Source organism: Lagopus muta, chromosome 8, assembly GCF_023343835.1.
Source record: "Lagopus muta isolate bLagMut1 chromosome 8, bLagMut1 primary, whole genome shotgun sequence".
In the NCBI taxonomy this organism is placed as follows: Eukaryota; Metazoa; Chordata; class Aves; order Galliformes; family Phasianidae; genus Lagopus; species Lagopus muta.
Window position 1 is genome coordinate 15784521 of NC_064440.1, and position 19780 is coordinate 15804300.

At 37.3% G+C, this 19780-nt stretch overlaps 1 protein-coding gene across 1 annotated transcript in view; it reads right to left on the reverse strand.

Moving 5' to 3' along the window:
• DPP4 (dipeptidyl peptidase 4) overlaps positions 1–14299 on the reverse strand; it is a 43287-nt gene extending 28988 nt beyond the window's left edge. Inside the window, exons 1-9 of the mRNA XM_048954027.1 lie at positions 14073–14299; positions 13909–13993; positions 6487–6585; positions 5978–6072; positions 5781–5855; positions 3698–3750; positions 3527–3599; positions 2298–2418; positions 1755–1915 (exon numbers count right to left, since the gene is read on the reverse strand). Of these exons, the coding sequence (XP_048809984.1) occupies positions 1755–1915; positions 2298–2418; positions 3527–3599; positions 3698–3750; positions 5781–5855; positions 5978–6072; positions 6487–6585; positions 13909–13993; positions 14073–14078 (768 nt within the window). The 5' untranslated portion in view covers positions 14079–14299. The remainder of the gene's footprint in view (positions 1–1754; positions 1916–2297; positions 2419–3526; positions 3600–3697; positions 3751–5780; positions 5856–5977; positions 6073–6486; positions 6586–13908; positions 13994–14072) is intronic.
• Between the last annotated feature and the right edge of the window lie 5481 nt (positions 14300–19780).

A 19780-nucleotide genomic window follows, 5' to 3' on the forward strand; every position in this document is an offset into this window, starting at 1 on the left:
TATGTATTTCTAGATATGAAAGGCTACATGTATAAACATCCATAGGCTTTCCTCTACCCGCAGCAGTATTTGACTGCATCTTGCCTCAGGTGCTACACACTATCTAGGAGTGAATCAAATACAGGGAGAAAAGTATAAATATTCTAAATACTCTAACAGGGAGAAAAGTGATTCTTCATGGAAACGAACACCTTGCCTTAAATGATTGTATAACAGCTGCCTATAATGTAATCAAAGCTGTGGCTGCCACATGGACTCCGTTGTTTTTAAATGTAGCACTGGTATGTACTAACAGCAAAATTACTTTGTCACAAAGGACTTCTCTAGATCTAGAAATTGAAGCTAGCCAGCTAAATCCTCATAGTAACAGTTAAGCAGCTGTAGCTCACCCACCTGCAGAAATAAGCAATACTCCAAACTGGAAGGGTCTGTAATAAAAGGTGCTATTTAAATTGGCAGTTCGCTCCACGCCTGCTACACCTATGCCTCTTCACAGGTGGCACACTCAGGGCACAGTCCCTGAGCTTACTGCAGCGAGCCCAGCTGCTTACTGTGACCACCAGTGAGAACCTGTACTGGAGCCTCCAAGGAGATAGGCAAAAGCAATGTGATCATGGAGATCAGGGAAGGGTAGGGGGGTGACCTAGCACAGCTGCTGCAAAGAAAGCTGAATTCAGCACAAAGGGGACTGGAGGTTGGCTTTTACTCCAGGTAAGCAGTTTTGTCAGTTGCAATCAGCTGGCTCTACCAGCTATTCTGCCCCAGCTAATCAAGAATACAAGAATTTTCCTGAGCTGGCCAGACTGGCATAGGGGAGATACATATATATGTCTGTCCAACACAGAATATGAAAACCAAAACAGTGAACAAAAAGATGGGCTTAAGCTGGTTTCAGACTACATATTACTTCAAGGCAAACGGGATGACCAGCATTCCAGCAGTGAACTTCTTATAGAGACCAGTAATAAGAATGCCATTTATATTGTGATTCAGAGGTACAGTGCAATTGTTGTACTCAAAGTGTAATTTGTACTTAAATTTGTCTTACATCTATTGCTGTATCACTCTACTAAATCAAAATCACAGGTAGATTCAAATAACTTCAATAGTTAAATCTAGGGAAAACATGGAATAAACATTTAATCCTCCCTATGTGGAATGTTTGAAAGGATGCTGTACATCCTGATGCTGTACAGAATGCTGTACTCCAACATTCACATCATTTATCCCAGTGCCAACAGTGCCATGAGCAGTGGGCACACGGTCACGTGGAGGGAAGAAGGATCTGCATGCACTGAAGTTCTCACTTACAGCAAAAACTGAAAGAGCTTCAGGGTGGACAAAGAAATTATGTCAGTGTTTTCTTCCTCTTCCCAACATAGGAAGCACCCAACAACTAAGAATTACTCGACTGTTTGAAGAAGATTCCATTTACACAAACACAGTGCAGTGCACAAGCCTAACACAATGTGTGTATGCCAAATGCATTTACTAAAAGGCTCTTTTTATCTCAACGTCTACTTGTCACCTCTCAAAACTTCTGTGATGAAAAAGAAAAACTTTTTTTTTTTCTTTCCTTTCCCCTAGAGATAATAAATACTTTAACATTGCCAGATGCTGTTGATTTCAGAAAGGGTAATCACAGCAAGCTGTTGAGGAGAGACAGACAATATTTTCATTAGCAGAAACTGATTAAATGAGACTACTCCCTTAATGAAACTGCAGAATAAACAAGTTAAATAAATAACACAGACCTTGGGATAAGGGATTCTAATGGTCTTAGGATACTGCAAGGTGTCTTCAGAATAAAAGGAATACTCGACAACAGGAACTTCCGTATCATTAAATGCTGCATATGCCACAAAATTGCCATTTGGAGACCACCACAGAGCAGAATGGCTGCTAAACATTTCCTCTGAAAGAGATGCAAAAGCATTTAATTTATAATCGATAAATTGGCTTTTATATCTGAAGTAATATTCTTATTAAATTTTTAATAAGTTTTTTTTAAATTGAAGTTAATATACCAAAGCAGAGAGTGCTTACTGGAGTTCTGAAATGAGAGAAAGATTGGTGCTCATCTACCACATGAAGCTAAAACTAATTTCTGTTCCTACATACCTACACTGACCAGGCATAAAGCCCAGACAGTGATAAATGCTTCTGCTAAAAATGCAGATCTGCATTAATTTTGAATTTTTCAGCGTAATAGATAAAGCAATTTTAATAAAATCAATATTAAAAAAAAACAAATTTTTACATTGAAATGCAAAGAAAAATGTGCTTGATGTACTTACCTTCATAAACCCAATCTGGTATTCCATTGAAAATTTTATTTTCTTCTCCATTGCTAGTGATTTGCACCGGTGCTGCTGTTGGTGAAGCTTTTATATAAATATTATTATTCCAAACATATGCCTGCAAAATATTATTATGCTGACTATTAGAGTAAATCCTATTTCCTCTCTATGCCATATTTAGTGACCTATTTACATTTACTACTGATGACAAAAATTGTCCTTTAAATTTGCATTTGTCCAAACTTCATTGATACTTATACATGAATTACTAATACAAATCAAGAGTAACAAACTGAACTTAAGCTGAGATGTCAAAAAATAAAAAATAAAAAATAAAAATCCAACCCTCAGAACAGTTGTTTTAAATGACATTATTACTGCATCAAGAAAAGCTTGCCATTAATTTTCCTTTGAAATACAAGTTTATTTTTGGAGTTGGTTTTTTTTTTACTCATTTTTCCCTCAAGGAAAATCGAGAATATTTTGGTAAAACCTTGATAAATGTCTTGATGTTGCTAACAGATCTCCAAAGATAATGTATTTCTGAGTAAAATGTCTTTGTTTTTTTTCCCCTTAGCGACTGAATAGCACATTCTTATTCCAGAGCTTCTCTCTGAGATGCAGCAATTTCTTTTCAACATCCTCTGCATCTATTGCTGGGCTCCATAATCCATGACAAGGAATAAGAATACTTAAACACCATATACTACTGTGATTGCTCTTTAGGTCAGATCCAAAACAGCCTTGCAAACACAGTAGCTATCAAAGCTGTCATGGATTAGGGAGGAGAAAAGGAAAATAAGGACAATATGAAAGAGCACACAAGATGATTTTGTTCCTCTAATCCCTGTTAAAGTCATCCTTAAATAAAACTTGATTGTTCTTATTAAGAGATAAAAACCACAGTGGTGAATGTATAGACAGCTGTAATGATATTGCAAAGATATGTTGATTTGAAAGAGATGAGCTACTGTTTGCTACTGTAAAAATACTAAGTTCCTGTGCAAAATACTGGGACCATACTGCTTTCAGGAATGTCTTTTCAGCAAAGAACAGAACATGACATAGAGGAAAGTCTGAGTATTTCCAACAGCCATTTTGAAAACTATGTTCAGGTATTTTGCCTGGAAGTAGGAAAGCCCCCAAACCCCTAGGACATAGTTTATGTGAGCTACTCTGTCATGGCTACAGAAGAGGCTGTATAAGTTTAGATTATCTTTACTAACCAGTTTGTGACCAACGGGTGACCAGGATATATATTGCATGTCATTAGGTAGCAGTGCATCATCTAAGATGGCTCTGGAAATAAAGAAACAAGATACAAATAAAACAAATCAGTAAAATGCCACTTCACTGCAAATACTATTAAAATTACATCTTGTGCAAAATTTACTAACCTTGCATTGAAATCATAGATGTGATATGAAGCTGTGTAGGAATGCCTCCACAACTGCAAGAGAATTAGTTCATTATTAAGAAAACAAAAATCTCTTACAGCTTCAATTACCACTGAAACTTCTGAAATCCTCCTCATACTTTCACTTGAGATAGATGTAACACAATGAACCTATAAGGGCAGTAATTCTCTGTATGGTTTAAAGGAAAACTGAAGAAACACTGTCCTTCTGTAGTCATCACCTAGTTACTATGACAGAAGCCGATCACTGATCAAGGACAGAGATACAGAGGCCAGAAATTCTGCAGATTTTCAGAAATTCTTGAAACTTTATGGCAAGACTATCACAGCTATGTACAGTTAATCCTCCTCCTTCTGCCTTACTGGCACAACTGTTTTCTGCCTCCTTTTCCATGGTGTATTGATTAACTTGGCATTCTATTTTTTAGTAGTGCTCTCAATTTCCAGCACTGTTTCTGTAGCAGTTCCTCTAGTTCCAGGATTCATATTCTCATCCATATTGTCAGAGAAATAAAACTTATTTCTCAGAAACCTTCCTCTTGAAACCTATACCACTGTGGGCATTTATTGAGAGAAATATGTCATTTAGATTTAGATGAGGAGCTGAAGAAGTTTGTTTTAATTCATGGTGTTGATATGTTACAACAGTGTTACCTTCTATGGTAGTTCTTGAAGATTTGTATGAAAATATGAGGATATAAAACAATATCTTAGTACTACACAACCAGATGGTTGTTATATAAGAAGCATCCACATCTTTCTGATTCATTTTGTTACTGTTTTTTTTGTGATTAAGATTAATAACAACATAACTTTCAATCATACTACTATATAAAGGTTAAAAGACTGTTTCAGCATTAAAGTTAAATTTTATGACTACAGCAAATAAAATAGCATAGAATAATAAATCACAAGTGGAGGGGATGTCTAGGGTAGCTGGAAAAGTATAAGACTTTTAATCACCACTAATAATGCAGGAAAAAGAATCAATTCTGAACAATTTAGAAAGACAGAAAGTAAATGGCCTAGCTGCACTCAGCAAAGAAGCTGAAACTGTAGAAAAGTGGTGACTGACTTGTGGTGACTGGACTGCAGCTGGAACACTGAGACAGGTGTTCTTGGATTGCTTTGCCAGAACATGTAGAGGGAGCTCAGTAACACAGCCTTTAAGTATTTGTACACAGAGCCTTTTACAAACAAAACATGCAGATCTCTCCAGTAATAAAAACAAAAAGGAATAAAAAAACAATGAAATTACTAGCTCCTCAGTGCACACTCTGCAGGACAAGTTATCACCTCTATTAGGTTTCTGTTCTCTCCTCTGGAGGCACACAGGTCCAGGGATTCTTGTCAACTGACATACATGCGAGTTGACCTTTGTTACTTTATTCAGCACCAAGCCAAGATGATACACTTACGCTGGGGGCTTTCCAAATACTTGCTGAGAGCAGCAAACTAGGACACCTGAGCCCACACCACGTGCAAGAGGATAGCCTATAACCACACAGGACTTTTCTTTCACCTCAGTTTTCAAATCCTGTGTCCTAAAACCTCAGGCTTGCTGCTACAATGCTGTCAGTGTAACATGCTCATACATACATACATACCATATATATACAAGCATATGCATACATCTGTTCTCACTCACACAACCCCTTGAATGTCACACCCATCTACTCTTCTAGTTCATCTTTCTGGTTAACCCTCCAGCTTCACTCCCCTTGTAGTATCTTTCCAATCACTAAGTTTTAATTTAGCTTCTTCATTCAGTCATAGAATTATAGAACACCCTTCTATAATATAAATACCCTTCTCTTGTAGTTTCCAAGCCTGATGCTTTTACTCAACTCCACTCAACACGGTAATCTTTCCTCCTCCTCCTCCTCCTGTCTGTTAAGACTTCAGTGTTACTATACAGATATCCATCTTATTCTTCTAAATAATTCTCTCAAAATCTTTCAGCCTCTGCAATCTCTACTTGCAACTCTCAGCATCTTCTTGCTCAATTATTTCCAAACCTTTACTTCCCAGTTTCATTCGCAAAAAATTAAGTGCATTTGTACCTTTTCATACTTGTACTGCAGAAGAGCAAACCTCTGGTCAGGGGACAATATAGCTGTTGTTGCCTCATATGTGCTCTGTCAATAAGAGGCAAAGAGAACATGTTAAGCACTAATTCCAGAGAAATGTTCAGGAAGAAAACGTATTAAATATAAAATCTTCCTCTAAGATTGCACATATTATATATAAGTCAACGTACTAATGTTGTATTTAACAAGACTACTGAGGATGTTCCAGTTTCAGCATCGAAACGTAGAATGTTCCCATTAGGTGTTTCATGTAGATATTGATTTCCTAAAAGAGCAAGAGAGATGCCAATAAACAATAAGTAAAATGCACATCACTCACTTCTTTCTCCCCTATTTCTTGAAGCAGGAAATAAAATTAAAATTCTGGTCAATATTCTGTTTCCAGCTTTTGTAATTAAAGGATGCTTATAGCACTGTTAACAAAATTGGGCTCACATCTTCAACTTTCTGGGACCTTTTTCTCTTGGGGTACTTTTAGCAATAGGAGAACATATTTTGCCACAAGCACTAACACATATCCACAGAAAAGAATTCACAGCTCTTTGAGCCCTGCACCATTTTGTAATAAGACTATTTAAGCATCTAATGTATTTTCAGGATATATTAGTCATCTCTGAGTATTGTGTATTTACAGTAGTACATTTTTTTAATACACATGCTACGTGTAAAAATAAATTACCTGAAATCCATTGCAAATTATGTGTTTTGTACACATAGTCATCGTTCAAGTAATTCTCTAGGGTATATGTTCTTCGTGAATCAGACTCAGGGGTACTTTCTGGAAGAAAGAGAAAGAAGAGAGATTTTGATGCTGATACATTTTCCACCACATCTTAATAGTCAGGCTAAGAAGCTAAGTGTCTTTTGCTACTGGCAACTAATGTGCTTTAGCTAACCAGCTATGAACTGCCAGCAGGAAGAAAGCACAAAAAAAATCCAACAGTCAGAAAGGAAAAGGATCACAGTGCTACCCAGCTTTCCACTAAGTTATCAAAGTATCATAATGTCTGCTTTGACATTAGTGTTTTGACTGCAAAATTAAAACCAAGTACCTGATCTGCTATGAAAGGACTAAGTGAAACTGAACCCAGCTAAACTTAGGAGATTTGTCATCAACAACTGTGTGACACAGCCAACATCTATGAAAATATTTGTTTTACAGTGCCCTAGCAACTTTTTCCAAGATATAAAAGGTTTCAAAAGTACATTGTACATTTATACACACATAAACATATATATTGAAATTGAGATGTGCAATTCTCTCCCTGATTTCCTTCTGCCTTTTTAAAACAAACAAGGCAACACCAAAAACCACCCTCATATAACCTACACATTCAAGAAGGAAAACAGTTTTTATTTCAACTTGTATTACCTTTTTTCTTTTTTCTTTTTTTCCCCCCTTTTCCCCCCCAGTTATTAGCAGAACAAATCAAAAAATCCAGGATATAAACAATTGATAAAAACAATCCAACACAGGTGTTTAGACTGATCAGTTGGGATGATAACCCACCACCATCAATTCTGAGTTTTCCAGTCTGTTCAGATACTTTTAAACAGACAGCCTCTTTTAATATGCAGAAGAAGAAAAAGAGTACAAGGGAGTGAGAACAAAAAAAGCCCACCTCACAAGATTGCTGTGGGGAATCTTTCTGCAAGTTGAAAAAGTGTGACATATGGAACATGACAGGATGACATTTATATTAGCTACTATGGTTTTACTCTTATTTCCAAACAATAAGTACGTTACTTATATACAGCACAGCCTGGAGAGCCATTGCTGTAGTGAAAGTCAAGAGCCTTAACAGCCAAAGCTTTTAGTCTAACAAAGATTAAGACAATTACTTGCTCATTTCCATCTGAGATTTGGCTATTCTGAAAAGTGTCACAAGTCTAGATACTTTGCTTGTTATGTTTCCACGAGAATATTAACTTCTCAGGTTAATTATTCTATATTAACTGAATATTTAATTTGATGGATTATGAACAAGTGTGTATTTGATATTCATGCACAGTTGTCTAGTTGGGAATATCACTTCTCTTCTTCCTAATTGAGTAAGTGTCACTTTCAATTAGAGGGACTTCAGAAAGCAATGAAATTCTCTCTTGGAAAAGGAGGAGCAATTTAAGACAGGTGGCTGTTGAACAGGTTTAGGGATTTTTCCAAACTGCTGAATGTTTTTCCTCCCTGGTGACATCCATATTTTGCTAAGGTCTCATTACTAAAAATCAGGCCACCATTAAGATTTTTTGGCTGTGTTTAAAATTAAAATTTCATTTTCTGTCAACACCTTCCACATAGTAACTGAATATGAAACGCCAAGCTGTACGGGTATAGTCATCAAAGTTTTAGTTGGAATATTTTCTTTGTGAGATAGAGCACTACGGTTATGTTTTTACTGCATTTATCTTATTCTGCATTTTGCTTCTTTTGGTTTAGACTCCATTTAAAACAAAAAACGAACAACAACAACAATAACAACAAAACACGTTGTACCCCCCCCAAAAAAGCGTCAACTGGGCTTTTTACAAAATGAATTACTTGTTGACATTCAAAAACATATATATATATATCCTTCTTTCTCTCTTCCTCAAAGAGATTGTGAAACCTGAATTTTCTCTCATCTCTATTTTTTTTTTCTATTTTTCTTTCTTTCCAGACAGGGACTGTTTTTCTAAATTCCAAATGACTTGCTCTTTCTATCTACCCTTAAAACTCCCCCTGAGCAGTACATGCATATTTACCCACTGTCATAGTGATATATTAGAAATATGTACATCTTAATACCTGTTACAATAACAAAAATTTAGAGTAAAACATTCTAGAGTGAAGGCTATTAAACATTTATGTAAGGAATGTTCATACAAAGTTGATAAATAGTATTCTTTCAATTTCGGTGTTTTTCTTAGTTTTTTGTTTGTTTTTTGTTTTGTAAACACGTATCTTCTCAAAGTTTGTTTCCGTAGGTGTAAGGAGTAAAGGAAATAAAAATTCAACTGCTGTGTTAAGTTTGTGCCATGACAAATAATCATATCCAAAATTAAAACTGTTAAAATTACTTTTGGTGAATGCATTGTTTAAATTTCTATATGCAATGCAAAAGAGCAGGAAAGGATGTAATCAGCCCAAAAGGAAAGGAAATAAAAATTCAACTGCTGTGTTAAGTTTGTGCCATGACAAATAATCATATCCAAAATTAAAACTGTTAAAATTACTTTTGGTGAATGCATTGTTTAAATTTCTATATGCAATGCAAAAGAGCAGGAAAGGATGTAATCAGCCCAAAAGGAAAGGAAACCTGTAAAGCTACTAATAACGGAAACTTTATTACACCTTCAGAAGAGAAGCCTGATCCAAGAGAATACCAGCAGGTAAAAACAGTGACATCAGCCAGGGCAGTTCACCCAGCTGTCACCAAGGCTGCGGAGACTTCCCCAGAGAGAGGCAATCATTAACTTTGTAGTTAATAGCTCTGGTAGCTCTCTCCAAGTTGCCACATCTCGTGCAAACTAAGGAAATAGAAGTGTTCTAGACATAGCAACCAACTGTTGGTAAATTTGTTTCTATGCATTACTCAACATTTGAATTAAAGTAGATAATTCAGTTAAATGACAGCTAAAGAAAGCCAAAGACACATAGCAGGAAAACATTTCTATTCTTTGTCTTCACTAGGTAGAATAGCCACATGCATCACTGAGAATATGGATTCTGCAATGCAGTTCAAGATGCATGAAAAAAAATGGAGAGACAAACAGTTACGGCAGTCATATTCAAATGAAAAGAGCGTTTTCTCAGACAAGTACACAGTATATTTTCAATGGCCTGATTAATCTACTGTATCTCCCTTGCAACTTTTTAGAGAATTTCATCCATGACTTTGAGTAAAGAAATGTAAAGTGAAGTTTGTAGAATTAACTACCATTCACAGGTTATACACTGTCCTTCTAAGTACATACAAAATAAGATTCTCATCTAAACCTTAATTTTTTAACCCAGACTCACAGAGATTCTACTTCAAAGATACAATTCTAATCCATAGATTAAAATTCACTTAGATATTTTCTTGCTTCCTCACTAAACATCCTTAAGCCGAAGGCCTTCCAAAAATTGTGGTAATAAAATATTTCCTATTCCCAAGAAAACTGGCACAGATTACAGCTGCCAGATTCATTCATCTTGTGGCATAGGTCTTCAAATATGAGAGCTGCATATCAGCCAGACACCTTCATATTTTTAAGCATCCTTTTCAGTTGCAAGCAAGGTGTTGACATAGGCAATAGATACTCCTCCACACCATCCAGTTACAAATCTGCTTAGCACAGGACGGATCACAGATAGGATAAACAGGGTAAGTGTTGATATGTAACCATTCCCAAAGGAACAATGAGAGCTATTTGGAGGCTTTCCTTTCATCTTCTTTTCAGTTACACATTAACAAAACTGTCAGGAAGATATGCAACCTCATCTCTTTTGAGTCCTTGAACCAAGAAGCTGTCTCAGCAAACCCAATGACCTTCATTATGAAATCCCGGATGACAAAAAGTCATTGGACTTTTGCAGCCAATAACCCTTATCTCTATTTGTGTTAGCTTTTTCCCAGCCACTAGTAATACCTAACTCATCAGTCAGGTGTCAAACTCATCAAGTCCTCTCAGGCACCTCAGGGTTATTAACCTTCCCAGAACCTGCTGTGCTTTACCAACCAAAGGAGCGGGCACATTACTTTTAACAGAGCACAGGAGACAAGCACATTATCACCTAACAATTACATTTCACCTCATTTTGTCAATATTTTACCCTTGGGGAGTTAAATCTCCAGTACAGGAACATGGTTTTAGACTAGACTGTTGTACAGCTCTCCACACTGTAAGATTGTCTGTGGCTTTCTCCTTAGGGCAGCAGTCTGCTAAATATAACACAGTCTCCTTTCTACTCAGCACTGGCTACTCTTCCTTCTACTCCTGGCCTTCCAGAGCCATAATGACAACACTGTTAGAGAAGAGGAAATGCTGTACAGCCACTGGATGTTTTGAACTGCCTTTTGTATGGAAAATTATAAAAGGAAAAAATGGAAGAGCAGAAAAATTATTTGAGAGCAGACAAACCATATTTTTAAATAAATACTCATGCCTTGCAAGGTAAACAGTTGTTACTATATTCACCTCTTAAAGAACTTCTCAAGGCATAACAATGTCTTCATCATCTGACTGCAAATTTGACTTCTGGGTCTCTTTTGGGATTAAACTCTTTGAGGTAAGGTTGTAAAAATACAGGGGCTACTTCAAAAGTACTTCCTATTTTATTATGTAGGCCCATAATGTCAGAGGGAGATGGTTGTGGTATGGCTGTAGAGGTTGAAACTTCTCACCAATATTCCATTACATTTTGTTGTTGTGTGACAGATGGCAGCAGAAGGGTAGTCTGATAAAATGGTGCCTGACATGGAAGTGTGCATGAAGTAAAGATGTTTACGGAGACCAAACAGTGGATGTCAGCACAGTGAGGTGGTGGGCCGTGCATTTCAGTAGTTCGATGTGAAAGACAAGTCATGTTCCAAATGGCCATGGACAGCTGTCTCACTATGAAATAAAGAGCTCTTGTTCACTGTTGGCAAAAATGCATAACTAATGGTGGTAATTGTGATAAAAAACAGTGTTTTGTAGCTGAGAATTTGCTCTATCAATGAGCGCTATGGTGCTCTTTTTATCTGTTGTGATTTCCATAGAAATAAATAAGAGGCATTACTTTTGAAAGGAACTTTTTGAAATGAACACACAGCATGGAATTTTGTACTATCACTGTTCTGAGCTGAAGAGCTTAGGGATGCAAATTTATTATGAAGTGTTTACCATTGCTAAACTGGGGCAAGAGAAGAAACAGAAATAACCTTTCCCTTCTGTGGCTTATCATCTAGCCAATGAGCCTGACTTCCTCTGTAGTGGCAAAATTTCAAGTTCTTTCATAGCACTTAAGCCCATTTATCTAGCTAAATTTCGCATTGCATGACTACTAAACTTATGAAGTACATAGAGGAATGGCAGGGAGAAGGCCAATGGTAAGAAATTCAAACCCAGTATATTTATGTATGTGAATGATAATTTTCACCTTCTGCAAAATGCTTGAACCATTGGGATGAAATAAAGATTTGGCAACAATTAAAATTGCTTTTATAAGAGCTGACTTTGATTTCACATTGTCAATTACATGAGTTGCTGGACCTTCTCCCAGTTTTACCTCCTTTCATTCTGAACTCAGTCAAGTCCCTGTACTGACCCAGAAGACATACTCAGCTGACTTGCATGACCTTAGTTTGTGCATAAGGGCAACGCAATCAAACTGCCAGTGACTAAGTGTTCTCACCTGTGAAGAGCTAATTATAAGTACACCACCAGTATACTCTAAGCTAACAGAAAACATTGCTTTAACACCCTTCAGTCAAAAATTCAAAGTTCTTGAACTTGCTTTAATTACAGTTTTATTCAAATATTAAAACCAGCCTGATTTGGGAAGTCAGAACTTCAAATTTGCAAAACAGGACCTCTCCCTCTCTGTATTTACTTTATCCTTATTTTATTACCTAGGTGCTCTAGTCATCCATTAATTTAAGCCATGTGTAAGAAGACATGCATTCACACTGCTCTTTTACAATAGACAAAGTAACACAAGCCAGGATGGGTGATATTTTGTAATTCATGCAGCAGAGGTGATTTTTCAATTTTGTTTTTTAATTTCTTTTACTATAAAACTGAATGACAACTCTAAATTGCTGCCTCTTCTCTTGCAAAAGGATTCAGTCTACGAAAGAAGACAACCCATCTGATTTTCAGTAATATACAGCATAGCATTACACGTAGAGAAGCAGTGAGGTAACTTAGAGTAGAGCTATTCAGTCCCATGTACAGAATTCTTTGACTAGGCATTGCATTAGAATGCACAAATGCACCTGAGAAGCTAACAAGACTCTTTCTCTTGCAATTCCCAACTTCTTCAACTTGAAGTCACTTCAGAAATCTGCTTTTTTTTTAAAGATAACTGGCAAAAAGCAGCCACATCTACCAAAATGAAGCAGCAAAATCTAGCAAAATGAAGAATTAGTAGATATTGATGCAAGCTTTTGCTCAGGTAATAAGAAACTCAGATACCTAGACTTCAAATACCCAGACTATGAAAAACTGTTTTCTATTTTGTGATATTCTTAATTACAGAAATGAACTGTAAAATATTTTAATGTAAATTATACCATGTGAACAGTACAATGACGCAAATTTTGCCTCTTTAATCGACTTAAACACTAGAACTTTCTATGCACATAAACAATTGCTACGTTTAGAAAAAGAAATCAACAACTCTATCTTCTTGCTTTTGGGCAACTATTTTACAAACATAAGGCCACCAAAGGTCTGCTCTACAAAATACTTTGTTTCCTTAGAGCTTACAGTGCCTCCTGACTGCACAGCTGTTAATCATAAAAACAGAATGAGGGGGATTAACCTGCAGCTGTGCCTTACCAGCTAGGAGCAATATGGTGCTGGATGAGGATTTAATGCTGTTTTAGATTAACAATTCAGAGCTGCAATATCAACCTGGAAGGTACAAACTGATCAGAGTCCAAAAACGCATTCCAAATCTTTTCCTACTTTTCTGACCTCTGTAACACAGTGTGTATAATCTCACTCAACAAACATTAATAAACTAGAAGTTGTGCAGACAAAGCAAATTAGAATACAATCTTATTTCTTCAATACACCCTAGAAGTACCACAATTGGCTTTTTATTGCCGTTTTGCAGATTTTCGGGAAAAAAAGTGCTGAATTTGATGACACGACTAGTAGTTCCTAAATTTGCACAGAAATTAAGTGACTTTTTAATTTCTTCCCTCACAGCCCCCATTCTCCCAGATGAAGCAGCTCCTTGACGAAACACTTTCCAGTTTCAGAGGACTCATGAGCACCGGCTCTAAAGTACGCTCAAGCACAAACTTTCAACAAAACTTTCCCCCCACAAAGAGTTGGGCTTCACGGCTGCAGACCCCTCAACACCGACCAAGCCCCGGTGGCTGCAGCGGTGCTAGCCCCACGTTCCCGGCCCCCGCCGGGGACTTACCGCCAGTGAGCAGAGCCAGCGGAACGGCGATCACCGTGATGACGACGGCGACCCCCACGAGTCCCAGCAACCACTTCAGCAGGGTCTGTAAAGAGAAGTCCCGTCAGGACCACCGCCCATCACCCGATCTGGGCAGCCCAGACCCTTGCCTCTCCCTCACCCACCTTCATGCTGCAGCAGCTCGCAGAACGCGGCGTGCGGCTGCGAGCGGGGCGGGGCGGCTGCTCTGAGAGCTGGAAGGGCTCGCCAACGGCCCGTCTCGAGGCGCCGCCGCCTGCGGGCACGCGGCTGGGGCGGCGCGGGGCGCTTTGCAGCGCGGCCCGGGGACGGTTACCTCCTGCAGCAAGCGAGCATCGGCAGAGCTCCGCGCGACAGTTGTGCAAGATCTCGTTGCTCCAGCCGGCGCTGCAGCTTCCCGTGCTTTGCTTTTCTTTTTCTTTTCTTTTTTCTTTCTTTTTTTTTTTTTTTCCCACTTCCCCCCACCCCCCGTGCTTCAGTTTAAATGCTTGGAGCGTGGGGACAAAGATGTACATTAGAGAAGAAGGACACTTGACACATAAAGTTTTTTTGAAGGAAATCAGATAACGCCCACACAGTGTTCCCTCAAGTAAAATGCCTTAAACGCTAATAGCAAAGCTCCTAATGGTTTAATAAGGGCAATATTTCGAGTTTCTGCTCTTTAAACTACTTTCTTTGACAATCAAGTCCTAGAAATACTGACAAACTTGCAGCAAGGAAGGGTTTATATTGAATTCTTTGGTACCACTGCTGGCATGAAAGGCAGTGCAAGGCTGCAAAATAAAAGCTGAAATCAAGAACAGAAAACAGAAGTATGTGATAGGATGAAAGTTTGAAGTTTAGCTCTGAAGAAAACCCTGGTTTATTACATCAGACAATTCTGCATAGGTTGCTCCAAAAGTAATGCCTTCCATTTAATTCCATGAAAACCACAACATATATGAAGCATAATAATACTATCTGATAGGGCAAATTCTCAGGTACAAAATGCTATTTTTTCAACACAACCACAACCATGAATTATACATTTTTACCAGCAATGAACTGTACTGTACTGTGTACTGTACTGTACCTGTGTACTGTAATTATAAATATCTTCACTAGCAGACGTGCCCCACTGTCATTGCTGTTTCCACTGCTGAAATGCACTACCCATCACCTCACTGTGCTCAAAGCCTCTGTTTGGTGTGCACAAACATTCAGTAAGCACCAATGAATATCACTGGTGGGCATTTTTTCCACATGGAGAAATAAAATTCCACACCTTTGCTTCATATGCTCTTCCATGTCAGACGCCATTTTGTCAGACTGCCCCTCTGCAGGCATCTGTCACATGGCAACAACATGTAATGGAATATTACTGGGAAGGTTCAGTCTCTACTGCCAAACGGCCAACACCCACCTCTGTTGTTTTGGTACAACATAATAATAAAATAGAAGGCATTACTTTTGGAACAGACTTCATATTTCTAAGAGTAATTTTGAGTCTGTATTGGAGTAGTACAACACACTGCAGGAAAGTACCGGAAATGCCTGGAGATAATAAAAGCATAAAGCATTTGTTCATTCAAAAAAAGAGCATCACCAAATAGAAAGATGTGGGATTTTAGAAAATATTTTAAAAGGAGAATTTTAGCACCCCTCCCCCCCCCCCCCCAAGTCCTTATTAAGTAGTGAGGTTTGTGGTTTTGTTTCAGTTCATCTTAGCTTTTTCCACTTCTATTTGCATAGCACTAGCACTTACCAGAGATGGATGCAAGTATTTTACTGCTTTGAAAGTGTAACAGAAAAGTATGTGATCCACTGAAATAAGAGGAAGAGACATGAGACCAAAGAAGACAACATTCTTAGTCTTGCCTGCAAAATACTTGTCAGAATAAAGCTGTACACTGAGCACAGCATTTAATATTTTGCTCTGTTTTATAATCTGTATCTGGAACTGAGCTAACAGCTTGCTCTGTTAGACACAGACATTAACGGCTGGCAGGCATGGAAAGTAATAGACATTAGCTGGATGTAAGTTTGCACTATGCTTGTTTTTATATACTGCTCTCCTTGAAGGTAGTAGTTACAACTAACTATGAAATAAACTGGTGCTAGCTATATCAGTTTGCCTTAGGAATACTATTAGTGTGATATGTCAATGGTTCCATGCTGCTCAGCTTAAGTTTACAATGTTGTATCTAACGTGCTGCAAATTCACAGTTTGCTTAACACTATTTTCTGTGTATAAATGAATCCACAGTGGACTGTTACAAAGTACAGTTACAGTTTTTTACTTTAAATTTCAAACTAGTACCACATGTATGTTGTGAGATGTATGATCAGAGTTTCAGAAGTCTTACAAGCCCATCTGAATATTCAGTAACTGCCCGGTGTACTGTGTTATTAAGTGCCTGACTCATCTTGTTATATATAACAATAAAGAAAAAAAAAACCCACAAAAATAAGCCAAAACCCTGAAGTGAATTTTCATTTTCACAGTGAACATGAGTCAAAACACATATAATTTAGCCAAAGTGTTCTTTGTTTTCTATATGCAAAACATATAAATACTGTAGCGTAGTGCAGTCAAAGTATAATCTCAGTCTTGTGATAGAATGCATCTGAATTGTACCGAGCTTTCTGTTGGCAAGTTGCAGTTTAACAATGTACTGAGAGGTTATCTGCAATCTTTTAGTGTTTCTCAGTGGTTATTTTAAGAAAGACCTACAATGACATATGCCTTCTGATATTTTCAGTGGGCACACAAGTTTAAAGAACTGGAAGTCAGGCTATATGTATCTAGACCAAGATGTCTAATAATTTACAGCATTTCTGGCTCTGTTGTGCCAGGGAAGTTTGTGAGATCAGATTCTATACTAAGAACCACATGAATTATCCATTAAGATTAAAGATAGAAAGATATGCTTTCCATTTAGTTGTAATAATAGTAAGTACTGATTCTTGACAACTTTTAAGAATCTCAAATTCCTCTACTATGATCAAAGTACCAGAGGTCACTAGGATGTAATGTTTGTAATGGTGCTTCTGGATACCCTGTCGGCTGGTCTTTCGTGGAAGCCTGAGACTCAAAAAATGGCTCCAGCCAAGTGATTAAAATTCCTTTATATCATGGGGTTCTTCTGAAATCAGAGATGTGTGAATATGATGCCAAGAGATTATGGAAATGAATATCCAGGAGTGGCTGCTACACAATAAAACCTGACAAACCATAGCTGTTCAGCATGCTGCATTCAGAATGCAGTTAAGCAAGTTGGATAATGAAGAAGAGCTACTTACTAGAAGGAAGCAAAATACACCTTTTATCCTGAAGGATAGTTTTCCTAAACGCTTAGTTGGTACACCAGATGGAATGTCTCCTTCAGATTTCCAGCCTTTGTAAACCTCAAGGATTTATTCTAACTCTGTTTATTTATCCCAGTCTTCCCTCTAAAAATCTGAAGAGCTCCAATGGGAAAATTGGGAATAAAAACATTCTGTTCTGCAGAACAAAACAAATATTTTTTGGGACTAAAATGCATAAAGACTCTTTTACAAACACAACAGTAATGTATTCCAGTGTCTCAATGTGCAGCTACAGGCCACAAATGAAGTGCTGGAAAAAGTTTTACACTAACTTCAGGGCTCCCTTCAAATGTGCTGTGATGAAGGGAAGGTATGAGTGCTGCTTACACTATAGAGTGTTCAAGCTCTACTTTTGAGTAAAGTGCCTTTTGATAGCAAATGTATGATTTGTTTCCCAGGAATTTATTTTTGTTTCTTTACATTTTGAATCTGAAATGGCATAAAGACAGTTTGGTAATTCATTGTTACAATGGTTCTGTTTGAGAGGATTTTGAAGAGAGAGTAACTATAAATCAGAAAAGGAAATAAGAAAAAATCCAAAAAACTTCTTTTCTGTGGTTATATTAGTAGGACAAGCATTTCAGTGTGTCTAGTAGCACCTGTCATTCAGTTCTTTCAAATTTATAATGAGTATATAAATAATATAAAAAGAATTTCCTAGCTACTGAAGATTCTTGCCACATGTTTGCAGTGCATAGCTAAGTGGCTATTGTATCTCAATTATATTTTTATTTTATTTAGAGGAAAAAAGATTTAAAAAATCAAATTGAAATTAGATATTTAATTCCAATTAATTCTCTTGTTGCTCTTGAATGTGCTTATATTTTGAGATACTTAGAAAATGGAATGGAATAGGAAGGATGCTGCCTATTTCAGTATCTAAAATGCAGTTAATGAAGAAGGTAAAACTGGGAAAACTTTTTAATATAAGGACACTTGGAAGTTCTGGGTAGCGCATGTGCAGAGACACAGAGGACTCCAAATACAAATGATTGAAATACACAACTTCTGAATCCACACTTACACAATAGAGTGAAAACGATAGAGTACCAAAACATCATTGGTACTATTTTCATACAACTTAAAGAAGGTGGAAGGTTCAGTTTTCTAATAGAGTGAAGAAGTCAGTATGAAGTGTATAAGTGAATAAAAACAAAAGAAGTGTTTTTTTTTTTTTTTTTTTGCACTGTAATCTACATTTATGATGCATTTACAATGTATTTCACATAAAATGGAACCCATATCCTAACTCTTTAAGTATACTTAAAGCTCATATAAAACTTTAAGTATAAAGTAGGGATGCATTACAATGGCATCATCTTTTATAGCTTACCAATGAAGACCCCTTGTACACACCAGAACATTTGATTTTAGAAAGATGTATGCAGTTTGGTCCTCGAATAAAGAGGATGAAAAGGAAGATCAATGTTTCTAAGAGTAGATGAGGGTGTAGCCCTGTAGGTAATTCTGAAACATCCTGTTGAACAAGATCCACTTTGGCAGCCATACTTGCCTTCCTTTATTTGCTGACAGCAAATTGAGGCCTCCTCACACAAGCAGTAGCACCACAGGAAACACAACCAAAATTATAACAGACAGCTGTTACTTCATTGCCTGAAGACTTCAAAGAACATCTATTATTTGCAAGGAATTTCAGGGCCACTCTAAAATTGCTGTTTTTCTCTACAAATGCACCATTCATAGCATGTAATACCTAGATCCTCTCTCCCATACTATAGAGCACAAAATCAAGACAAGAATATAAATAACAATTCTCTGTAGGCTTGACTACTTGTAGGCTTGACTGCTGCAACTATTCTGCTCCCTCTGAGCCTGAAGACATGGATAAGTGGTGTTTACTACAGAATCTTTGAGGAAGTGGCTGCTACATGTTTAGGTTTATACCTTTCACTTGATTATGTCTAGCATGTACAAGAGATATTCAGCACATACCTCATTTGTTCCCCCAGCTGAATTTGTTCTGTGATTTCAGGATAAGCGTAAGTCCTAGTCCTGTTGCTAAGCTTGTATTTGGAACTGCTGGAACGTACTCAACTTCATCTGACTTCTGATTCATGCTCTAGATTGGGACTCAGAAAATTAGAATGTAAATATTTTTGCTGTGTTCCGAACAAACTGCATAACTTTGAGAAAATTATTTATACCCTTCTGTCCTTAAAAACATCTAAAAATTTTATAAACATATGGAAAAACAGTATTTACATAGCTGACAAAGCGATCATCAGGAGATGCTCAAATACACTGGTGACAGACACCACAAGTGGGCTTGTAACTCTGGAACCTTGTCCTTCAGAGCAATAAATGTCTTCTGCAGAACAGAATAAAACACATTAAAGACATTTGCTCAGTTTATAGAAATAGAAGACTTAAATTTTTGTACCATTTCAGCCTAGACTATATGGATCCAACTATATATAAGTCTGAGTCTTTAATACGGCACAGTTCTACTGAGCTCTAACTGCTTTAGGTTGGATAAATGTTGCTG